The following is a 12090-nucleotide window of genomic DNA, read 5'->3' as shown; positions in this document are numbered from 1 at the left end:
TGCCTGGTCTTACTTTGATGGAAGGTGACAAGGTTTGGATGGGAAAATGGGAAGCTCACGGTAGGTGGGATAAGGTGAGTCGGAGGTGCCTACTGTGCAGCCTCGTGTGGCCCAGATGCTCCCCAGGGCCCCTCAAACTCATTGTGCTCCCACCGAGAAGTCGTCTTCCCCCCAGGCTCCCAGATGCCTGTCGCAGCTGGTGGTGCCTTAATGACCCCACCCCACCTGTCCCCCCAGCTAGCAGACGCACTCAGTGTCATCATTGACTCATCCCTCCCCCCCAGGGGTCTGCTGTGCCTTACTGCCTCGCCCCATCACCCACGACAAGCTCCAGGAGCAAATCGCAATGTGTTTCACTGTCTTGCTAATTGCCATGGCTTCCTACTGCCTGGGGACTATCTCAAGGCAAGTGAAAGTATTTGAAATCCATATTTCAAATCATCTTATTAGAATTTTTGAAACTTTTATGGCTCATTGCTTGTCAGATCTGATTAGATCATTACTTTTACCTTATAAATGGGTTGCAGAAAAGCTATTTTCTTGCTGTTCACTTGTGCTGGCATGATTAACATATTGCCTTCGGCCCTCAGTTGCATTTCTTGCAGGAATCTCTTGAAATCACTGGTCCATTTTGTGAGGGTTAGTTTGGTTAGAACTAAATAATATGATCAGTGAGTCTGTTTAACCAAGCACCCAGGCACATATGATGAAATCTATCAAAATCGCTGTAAGGGAACAAACAAGCCAGGGAGACACTCAATGGCCCACCCCCCCCTCACCACCCCCCCCCCCCGCCCCCGCCCCACTCCAGGTCTTTAGACCTCGGTCCTTGACTTTGGCTGAGAAAAGAATTCAGAGCCAAGCAACTTGAATACAGGCAAACGTTCTTTTAGAAAGTCACAGGGGTTGAAGAAGTGACTCAGGAAACAAGTTAAAGAGACAAAAGAAGGACCCTTGGAGCTTAGGACAAAAAAAGCAAAGCTGCGTGCCTTGTGGGAAGAAGGGGGCGTCTGCTTGCTGGCCTGCTCTGGGGGGTCAGTGCAGCTGGGCCTGATGTCTGCCGTGGCCTCTGTTCTGTCTGGTTTTGCTGCTTTTCTGGGCCTGGAGCTAAAACACAATGAAGGCCTAGATATTATCTCTAGAATGAGCAAAACTCGGCCTCTATGCTCAGCATACTGAGGCTTTGCTCCTAAGATTATTTGATGCTGCTAGGAACCTCATTGTCTTGAGTGCTTAATGCTTAAGGGAGTGAGTGGTCGTGCAAGGGCTCGAGTGGGAGTCCTATGAGGCTGTTCTCTACCTTCGTCCCTCCTCTACGGGGGTCTATTGTGTGACTAGCGACACGCCAGGGAAGGAGAGGTCAGGGGAGGGGTCAGAACAGAATGACCAGCGATATGGAAGGTCAGGGGGGTCTAAACCGCGTGACCAGTGATACGCTAGGGGAGGAAAGGTCACCCGGGGCTTTCCAGCCTGGTGACCTTCCATACCCGGCTCATCACTCCTACTCTGCTCATGCCTGTCTGACTGCTTACTGCAGGTTCCAGGGTCAGCCTGAGTGTTAAATATTAGCAAAGCCTAATTTATCCCATTAGAAAACAAGGAAGCAGAATAGGGGTTCTAATATTTTCATTATGCACAGCCACTAGCCTGTGCCTGGCAGAGGCTGCCCCCCTCCAAGTCATGGTGACCCCATCCACAGGACCCACAAGCTGCTTGTTTCTTATCGCAGGTGGTGCAAATTTGGGAACCTCAGATGTTCTCAGCAGCACCGGGGAGCACAAGGGATATGTCCCCAAGGCAGGTAGCAGTGTTGGAGGATAGGGGTGGGGTGAGACCTAAGAAGGCCTCAAGGATGTTCTGGATTAACCCTTAGTCAGGAAAATACGTTTCTAACCTGCCCAGACCATCTAAATTTTACTGTGATGCTTTTTAAAGTATTCCAAAATGCGTTTTTTTAAATTGCTGTTCAAGTAGAGTTATCTCCATTTTCCCCCCTTGGTTTTGTCTACATGTCCTTTATACTTGTTCCTGAAAACCCTTCCCCCTTCCCCCTCCCATCACCCCCTCCCACCTCCCCTCTGGTTACTGTCAGTTTGTTCTTAATTTCAATGTCTCTGGTTGTATTTTGCTTGCTTGTTTGTTTTGTTGATTAGGTTCCACTTAAAGGTGCCAAAATATATTTCTTAATGCCTTAAAAATGCCATCAATCAAGTATGAAAGAGATTAGACCAACAAAAGGCATTTTTCATGAGCTTCTAAGCTTGATCATTTCTCTCTGTGGGCATAAGAGGATCAAGGTTTTGGCATGTCCCTAACTCCAAGGTCCCCTCCTTGATTTTGTTGCATTGTACTTCCACCAGCGCTGTGTGTTTGCTGCTCCAGCAGTACACAAGACAGGAAAAGGAAAATGTTTTCCAGTTTGACTCCGCTTGGAGATGCAACAACCGAATTAGTTTTTCTGAAAACCATAACCGTGTTAGGTCTGCACTTTAAAGCACTACTCAGTCGTTCCCTCGTAGTCTTGTTCCCATAGCTGCAAAGGGACAGCCGAGAGCTAAAGCAGAGGCAGTGTCTCCTCCAGGTGTTTTAACGTCGTCATGGGTATCCCACCCTGCGGACCATGTTACCCGCCCCCAGTCAACCCCCTTCCTCATCATTCACCCAGAGGACAGACAAAAAAGCAGGAAGGAATGGGAGAGGGTGTCAGTCTCCCCAATGGCCCCTGATCAGTAGTGAAAGACAGAACCTGAGGGAAGTGACTGGTTCAACCAGCCTCTCCGAGTGCACGTGCAGAAGGATGGGGGCACATCGTGAAAGTTCACATTCAAAGTCATTTGTGAGGCTGTCCATCCCTAGGAGGCTTGCCTGGACTTTTCTTCCAACGTGTAAGTGTAGGTGATTGAGTGCCAGAAACCTTGACAACCACAGATCACCCTCTGCCTGCGGCCTTTAGCTTCCCTGCCCCATGCCCTAGGAACTCCCCTCCCCCTTTGCTTGTGCTCTGGGTCTCACGGGGGTGTCCAACCCGCAGCCCATGAGCCTCATGGGGTCCAGGATGGCTATGAATGGGGCCCAACACAAAATTGAAAATTTGCTTAAAACCTTTTTTTGCCCATCAGTTATTGTTAGTGTATTGAATGTGTGGTCCAAAACAACTCTTCTTCCAGTGTGGCCCAGAGATGCCAAAAGGTTGGACACCCCTTAATAGGGGTGCTTATTAAGCTCCACAGATTGTTTTCCTCTGGGTACTTGGGTACTAGCTTCATTCCTAACTTCTACCAAACACTTTTAGCTAGCTCTCTTCCTTGCCATCATCTTAAGCTGTTGACAGAAATGAAGTGATATTGTGTGAGTGCTGGTTATTTCAGGTAATTTCATTTTATATCTTGACACAGGTATCCATACTCATATACAAGTTTTCCACACCTTACCAGAGGTAGAAAAGTTACCTGGTCCTGTGAGTATGGAGACAGAGTTGAGTCTGTCCCCTAGCCCCTCTCCACCATGACACACTCTGGGTTTATACTCAGCTCTTTTCTGGGCTGTAGCTGACACCTCAGAGATCGTCATCTTTCCTACCCGGCATTTACTTTATTTTTCCCAGAGTGTATCACCTTGTTCTCACCATACTAAAGCTCATCTGCTGCTTTGCTGCCCACTCACCCAGCTTCCTGCTGTTTATCACTACCAGCTTGGCGTTTCACCATCTGGGAGAGCTCAGTGTTTTCTAGAAATGTAAAAACATACATCACTTGTACTATGGCTGGGTGTCATTTATAGAAACATCAACTCAGACTGGCCCTAGCTCTTTCCCATGCAGGGAAAAGGGCCACTTACATTATGTTTTGCTTTCTCTCGCCAAACTAGTTCACAACCATTATTATGCCATTCTCCCAACATAGTTCTGGTACTTTTCCTTTCCTTGTAAATGTTCTAAGGGTGCGTCTTCCCAGAACACAGACGTCGTAATTCTTTCACTTGAGCTCCTCCGCCAGTCTCGATTTAAGGAAGCCCCTGTTTGTTTCTACAAGGAGGAATTTTGCAGCTTCCTCAATCTTGTCTCTTTGTGCTTGTCAGGTGTGGTGTACGATAGCTGTGCAGTCACGTTTTCAATCTCCACTCTCCAAGATCCTGAGATACTTGTAAACAACCTATTACTTTTTATGACTGGGGAATGGGAACTTTTGTTCAAATATGGTTAAGGGAATGATCCCGGGTGAAAAGAGTTTTCTTAAGCCTTGTACACAGGCTTAAAAAGTTTTTGCCAAGACCTATTCATGGTGTTCCACAAAACAAACTGGTGCCCACTAGTTAGTCCTGTCTCCCTAGATATCCCAAGTGCACTCACTCCTGACCTCGGCTCCCAAAGCTCACACTCTTCCTCTCAGCCTGCGGTGTTGCTCCTAGCGGGCAGGTCACAAACATGGTCCCTCTGCAGAAAGCTGAAAAAGGATGGATGGTAGGAAACAAGCCCAAGGTTTCCATGTGCAAAATGTCTCTTGAATAGGACTGCCCCTCCCAGCTTTCCCACAGTGCATACATGCTCCTTAAATCGTGCGTGTATGTGGGAAACAGCAGTGTCTCCTCACGCCTCCCCCACAGATCCCTGGGAGCTGTAAAAGTTGACTGGAGTGGTGTCTTCAGGTTATTTCTGTCAATTCTCCCCCCTACATTTCCCATAATGTATACCACGGGATATTGTTGTAGGGAGATACATATATTTGTGTATAAATATATCTATTGATACAGATATGTTTTCTAAGGTCCAGTAAGTTTGAGAAGTGATAGGCTAAAAAAAAAAAAACTACACAGATATCTTTACTGCAGAACTTCTCAAGGCCTTTTTAATAAGCTACCTGGTATGGCGAGTCATCAAAAGCCAGTCACAATATGTAGTCATCTACAAGCTCATTTAAGTTGAAAGAAGAAGTCAACTTCTTAAGAAAGAAGTCAACCACAGAGCCTTCTTTCCAGGAGCATCTAATAGGACTAGTATTCTACAGTATGCACGGTGGGGCATGTCACAGTCAGTGGGCTCTGCGTTCAGAATGTGAGAACCACGCAGGGAGCTTGGGATCACTGGCTCTGCTTCTAAAGATGTTAATACCGGCAGTCTGGGGTAGAGTGTGGGAATCTCTTAGTTGTTGTTGTTGTTATTGTTGTTGTTGTTATTTGCTCTTTTTTCTTAAAACTTTCCTTATGATTTTGATCTTTAGAGCTTCAGATATGCGATACCTTGTGACCCTCCTGGGGTCACCAAAGAACTTGTACCCAAGTCCCTTTGTAGGTAAACACATGTTTATGCAAGAGAGATGCTGAAAACATATGAGGGCCTGTGTGATCTGGGGGAAATCACTGGCCTGTTTCCATGCCTTTGGAAACCACATCCTAACATTGCAGCCGTCCCCACCTGTGTGCACCCGAGCTCACCTTCAGAGCACACAGAGCCTCCTCCAGCCGTGGTCATTCAGGCCAGTTTGGGCGGTTTCACGTTTCTTTGTTTTGTTTCATTTGTCTGTATCTCACCTCCCTGAGGGACCATATTCAAAGCAGCACCCAGTTAAATGTGCTGGAGGACATCCCTCATAGCACTTCATGCAGAGGAGAACAAATAGTAAGTGCTCAATAATTGCAGAGAAACCAAAGGACCAAAAGGACTTTGGCCCCAAAATGGCACATCACTGGCATTTTTACATGGACAATAATGTTGCGTTTTCTCATTGTTACAGTCGATCATTGAAAAGAATAATTTAAAAGGTTAATTTTAAAATATCAGTATTTATAGCATCTTCAAATTTCATCTATTAGAAATATAACTATTTAACCATGAGGTGAAAAATACTTGCTGTCAAATTAAAATAATATGCAAGAGGGTTTATAGTTTTTCAAAATTCTTATGGGAATATATGAACAAAAGGTATGACAGCCACTTCTGGAGGACAAGGTTGCGATACTGGTGCTGAGGAGGCCTGGAATCAGGCTGGCAGGGAAGCCTTTGTAGAAGTGCCGGCTTCACCCCACTCTGAGGGTTAAAAACCATACAGCACCCGCTGGAGCGCGCATTCCTTTCATGTGACCCGTGCTGCCAGTGCGCTGGGCTCTGGATGGACAGTAGCACTCAGACACAAGTCCCTGCTCCCACAGAACTTACGTTCTAGTGAACACCTATTTAGCTGATTTGTGGCTTCTATGGGAATGCATGTTTGCTGCGTTTCTAGAGAGCCTCTTGAAGGACTTTATTCTCAGGCAATGTTTAGGAACTGTTTCTACAGAGAAATGACTCATTTTTTGATATTCCAAAGCAGATCTGTCTAGATTTCATTATTCCCCTCAGAACACTCATGCAAGGAGGCATACACTTATTGCAATGACAGGGTCCTTGCACAGAAGTCTTTGAGCTTCTCCTGTGGAACTGACTTCAGACATACAGCACAATCATTTGCACATCCAAAATGCTTGTAAATATTTGCCTTTGGGGGACAAATCGATGTTTTGGGAACAAAGGTTATTCGCACAAAGGTCTGGTGACCGTGGTGGATGATGAGATGAGGTAGGAATTTATTTGTCTCAGACTCTGGAAGAGCACAGATCAGGAAGTCAGGCTTTCTCATGGTAAAGAGTCAAGAGATAGTCCCTTTGCACAGAGGCTGCAGGGAAATCCCAGCCAGGTCAGGAATACTTGGCTGCAAGTTACTTGAAGATTCTACTGTCTCAAACTGTACAGAGGGAGCTTCCTGGGCTGTGAAAGCTCACGGTGCCACTGCCTCCATTCTATTCATCCTACTGCAGCGACCCCTTCCAGGTGGTGCCACTGGGGCCTGCAGCAGGAAGGGGCCTGAGAGCCAAGGTAGCTGTCCTGGAAGGACCCAGGGCTGAGGGAGTGAGGCAGGGCCAGTCCGTGAGGAGCCGTGTGTGAGGAGGACGTGCTGGGGCCTGTGTCTAAATTGCTTTGGAGTGTTTATTGAGTCTGTGTCTGCAAGACCTGAGTTCCAGGGATTAATCACTGTCCACTGAGGAAATGAGTCCAGGGTGCGCAGAGGGGGTGGAATATGAGATAGGGAGGGGCCAGACAAGGGCTGTAGAAGGTGGCCAGTGGGGCTGGCTGGCCATTCACTCTGCATGTCACTTATGTCACTTCCACGTGGCCACAGAGCACTGGGTGGAAAGCCCTAGAGATCCTAGAGGGCCTTCAACTCTCAAAGGAAAATTTGTTGTTTTTTGTAAGTGTACATTTGCACCATATTTTACTACCTTCTTGTTCCTCTGGGGTATTTCTCTGGTGCTTTACAACAGATGCCATCCCATCCCTGTGCCCAGAACTGAGCTGGGTGCTGCAGGAGACACCACCTCTGTCCGCAGGCAGCCGACGCCACCTTGGGAAGATAATGATGATGGTGCACTCACAAACTGTCCAGTAAGGCTGGCGGGGGAGGGGGAGTATTTAGTTCCAAATGTCAGCTCCAGCTAATTGGTGACTTCCTGGGGCATTTCATCAGATCTAAGACCCCACTGATTGTAAAATGCTGTTTTATGTGTTCTTAAGAGAGAAAAGGATGGTGCCAATTAAATTGTGATTGCTTTCTTATTACTTGGAATTTTTATTTTGTACTTATTGAAACATCCTTTTCAGACTTAGTTAGACATACTATTTTTAGCATGTATTGCACTTTTTCATTTGTAAAGTGGAAAATAACAAGGAAATAGATTGGCTGTGGTTTTCCTAAGCTTCTTCACATTGAGATTGTTACCAGTGGAAGCACCTTGGAGCTGTCAGGGTCTAATTTCCCACATGGCACGGTTCTCTATGCCACCGGGAGCGCTGGTGAGGGAGTTATTTCCTACAAGAGTGCTCCTGACTTTTCTCCCAAATCTCTGGCTCTTATTCTGTAAACTGATGTGCACAAAGGTAATGGCACTATGGTACAACTGCCACCTGGCAACAATGACTGTAAGACACATCTCAGGTTTCCAAGATATCAAACTGGAAAAATATACATCTGAGACTCAGTGAACAGTCCATATGGATTCTGAGTCCATATGGATTCTGAGAGTCAAAAAAGACTACATGCTTGTCCTTAAGCAGTAACTCTCCTCTTGTATCATTTGTAAAACTGAATGGTTTCCATTATAGGGAGTCCTCTGACATCTAATAGAGACTGGAAGGCTGTACGCATGGAGTAGGTCTAAAAAGGTGAGATTTGGCCCAGACAAGAGGCGAGCGCTCCCAGAGAGGGAAGAGCGCAGTTTAGAAGGTTCAAGAGAATAAACAGGCAGGTCACATGGACGGGGCACTGTGGCAACCGGGTGTGGGTGGGGTTTAGATGGGGAGTGTGGGCTATAAAAGCATGAATTTTTGCTCTAAGAAGTTCAAATTAGTGTGTTTCACTTGTAGAAAAATAGTAAATTGTTCTCATATTGCCATAACCTTCATTTCTTACCATAGGTCCCGATGTTTTCTGTTCCAAGAGCCTTGCCATTCAAGCTCAGAAGAAGATTCTGAGCAAAATAGCCAGCAAAACTGTGGCCAGCATGTTGATTGATGACACCAGCAGCGAGATCTTTGACGAGCTCTACAAAGTCACCAAAGAGCACACCCGCAACAAGAAGGAGGCCCACAAGATCATGAAAGACTTAATCAAGGTGGCAATCAAAATTGGGATCCTCTACCGGAACAACCAGTTCAACCAGGAGGAGGTTGCCATCGTGGAGAAGTTCAGGAAGAAGCTGAACCAGACCGCCATGACCATCATCAGCTTCTATGAGGTGGAATACACCTTCGAAAAGAACGTGCTCTCCAAGCTCCTACACGAGTGCAAGGACCTGGTGCATGAACTGGTGCAGCGACACCTGACACCCAGGACCCACGGGCGCATCAACCACGTCTTCAACCACTTTGCTGATGTGGAGTTCCTCTCTACCCTTTATAGTCTGGATGGGAACTGTAGACCCAACCTCAAGAGGATTTGTGAAGGAATCCATAAATTGCTCGATGAGAATGTCCTTTGAATATCTTCGTTCTTCCTGGACTTTGCTGCGTTCATGCTACAGCACCCAGCGTGGTCTGGGTGAGAATCGAGACAACAGGAAGACACCCTTGTCAAAGACACACCCGTGTTCTGTCCTTTTCTTCCCTCCAGTGTTGATGTTGAATCGAGCTCGGGTGGGTTTATTCCCTGAGCTCGTTGATGAGGTCTGTACTTAAAATCACCTTTGTCTGCAAGCCCAAAGGACATTTCATCTATTCTACGCAGAAAGGCTGCCCTGCTCTTCCAGGAGACCTCAGTTCATCTTGTGGAGTGGAAGGAGCCCTGGACTAGGAGTCGGAGGACATGGGTTTGGTTTCCAGCTTCACCAGTTACGACTCCTCTGTCCTCTGGGTCCTGGAACCAGGATGCCCGCCTGCCTGCCTCCCAGGGCTGCTCTAAGGATCAAATGAAATAGTGTATGTTCACACTTTTGAAAACACTAATGTAGGGTCTTACTTTCTCTTCAGTGTGTGAGAGGGACCAACCTGGATCCAGACTACCATGCGGCAAAGAATAGAACAATAGTCTCTGGTGGTCTGGGTGTGCAGTCTATCTCTAGATGTGCTATTTCAAACAAATGGGAAATGAATCTAAAGATGTGAAAAAATATAGTGGCAAATTGGGAAAGTGTTTTTCAGAAGCTGTCTTTTAGGTCTCAGATGTGAAGATTCATGATCCTCCAGCGGGTGAGTGGAGCTCGCCCCCCGTTGCGCAGATGCCAAACTGTGCTCCGCCTTCAGGACCGGCTGTCCCCTGTCCATGGGCACAGTCCATGAAACACAGAGGGCTTATTCTGGCATGCACAGGCGAGTCAGGCAAAATGAATCTCCCCGTCTGTCTTTCTGGACCCTTCATAGTCATTTTGTGCTGTTTTCTCTGGTTCATTAATAAATTGAAACTACCCCTCCAACAAGCGGTTTTGGAATTGTGATTCAAAAATAAAATCCCTTGCAGTTACATACAGTGTTAAGAATAATATGATTTAAAGGAAGAAGAAAGTGGAGAGTAAAACCTCTGCCCTTAGACCCTGAGGGGATGTAGCCCCAGGGGAAACCAGGTGGGGCTGTGCCCTGGTCAAGGGGGAGCCAGCTCATGGGTGTGGAGAAGGGAAGGGAAGGAGAGAGGGACAGAAATATCGACACGTGAGAAACATTGATTGGTCGTCTTTCACAGAGAGGCAGGAATTGAACCGGTAACCTTTCGCTTTGTGGGCTGACGCCCAACCCACTGAGCCACACTGGTCAGGGCATCCTGCCACCTTTTCATCACACTCTCAACAAACATCAGGAGAACGTGTTGTCTTACAATGTCATCTGGAGGACACCACATTAAGACACGTGCTCTTCCTGCATTACCTCCTGTACTGCAATGCCTCTTTTGTAAAATGCCACATTAGCTCAGCTCTCTGCTTTATGCCACGCCATGGTCTCTAGCAGAAGCATCAAGAGGTGGTTTGTGGGAACATGTGAAAAAAACCTACAGTGGCCATTTAGCCTCAACTGGCTCCCTTGTCAACATCAATGCAAACCATTCAGCTAAGTTCTTCAGCTACCAGCACTCATATTTAGCTCACAGGAAGGATGCCCCGGGGAGGAATGGGCAATAGTTCAGTAATCCCCTGTACTCCGTATTTGACAAGCATGGCCTAGTGCCTCCTCATAGACTTGAGGACTAACAATGACGCCCTGCGCACATCTGGGCTGGGCAAGTCGTTGGTAGTTCGGGTACAGCTGGTGGAAACTACAAGGAGATGGCTCCCCTTCTCTCACCCACCCAGTCAGCAGCAACCCCCCCCAGCAGTAGCCAAATGAATTTTCACCTACGGTCCTCAATGCCCACCTTGGTGTACTCATCTGATTAAGGACAGTGTTCTAGTTTAGGGCTGGTTCTTTTTTCACTAAGCAGGTAGACCTATCCAGAGAACTAAGACCCAAAAAGAATGGGTGGAACTGTCTTCTGCCCATCTGAGACACAGCCAGGAAGAAGGTGGGATTCCCAGCCAAAGAGCACTGCAGGTTCTCCCCGCCCCACAGGCCACAGCACACAGCAGTGGTGGCAAAGGAGGGCTGAGTTCTGACAGCCCATGAGTCTCTACAGGACCTGCGTTGTCCTTGTTCCGCTCAGAGAAAGAGCAGCACTTCCACCAGCAGGTCTCAGCAAGGGCAACCACAGACATCTTGCATGGCCTTAGGCTTCTCCAGCTGAGGCAGCCAAGGGGCTCTCTGTACTGCAAGGCCAGCTGGGTGTATCTCAAGTTTATCAACAGTAGCCGAGGGAGCTGAGCTACCCAGGCAGAGGTAACCCACCATTCCTCTAAACAGAGCCAAAACCAGCTCTGTGTATACATTTCAACCTACATTGGCATATAAATTCAAGTAACTGTTGAATTTCACCAACCAAATGAAAAGGTAACAAATTTCAAATGTTTTACATAGCAACGTAGTAAACAAAAAAGTTCTTTGGGCTGGAAAAAAATGTGACAGGCTAGCAGATGTGCATTTTGCTCAGAACTCTGTACAAAATTTTCAATAACGAGAATGCACAAAAACAAGGTTAGCATGCACATGCCTGCATGTAAGTGGGACCCGAAATAAAACTGATTTCCGACAAGCAGCAGTGCACAATCACTCAGTTAATCAAGCCCCCCACACACCAGACAGCGCTACCTGGCTGAGCAAACCCAAAGCAGACAGGGCTCATTCTTTAAGGGGGTGGCGTTTGCAGGAGCAGCTTGTCTGTCCTCTGGAATCCCCAGCCGTCCCTGAGCACTCAGCTCTGTCCCCACGGGGAACACCAGGGACTCGTGCTGAAGTTCCCACCCATCCTGGTTATGTGTCCTCGTGTATCTGAACCTGCAGGAACACATTCCCTGCCGCTGTTGCCTGTGTGTGTCCACATCACTCGTCCTCCCTGTGAGTCTGCATCTGTGAGCCCTGACACCCTCAGCAGCTCCAGGTCTCTGCTCAGTGACAATCAAAATGAAAAGACTGCTCCATCTGTGTGTCTCCTCCAAACTCCCATCTTGCCCATCTGTACTTTTTGCAGAAGCAAATCAGTACACTCA

At 47.2% G+C, this 12090-nt stretch overlaps 1 protein-coding gene across 1 annotated transcript in view; it reads left to right on the top strand.

Moving 5' to 3' along the window:
- TNFAIP8L3 (TNF alpha induced protein 8 like 3) overlaps positions 1-9967 on the top strand; it is a 116841-nt gene extending 106874 nt beyond the window's left edge. Inside the window, exon 3 of the mRNA XM_045823511.1 lies at positions 8444-9967. Coding sequence (XP_045679467.1) covers positions 8444-9006 — 563 coding nt within the window. The 3' untranslated portion in view covers positions 9007-9967. The remainder of the gene's footprint in view (positions 1-8443) is intronic.
- The last annotated feature ends 2123 nt before the right edge of the window (positions 9968-12090 follow it).

This window comes from Phyllostomus hastatus, unplaced genomic scaffold, assembly GCF_019186645.2.
Source record: "Phyllostomus hastatus isolate PE091 unplaced genomic scaffold, TTU_PhHast_1.1 phas_scaffold_501, whole genome shotgun sequence".
NCBI lineage: Eukaryota > Metazoa > Chordata > Mammalia > Chiroptera > Phyllostomidae > Phyllostomus > Phyllostomus hastatus.
The sequence above is the reverse complement of the archived record's forward strand: the minus strand, read 5'-3'. Positions and strand labels throughout refer to the sequence as shown.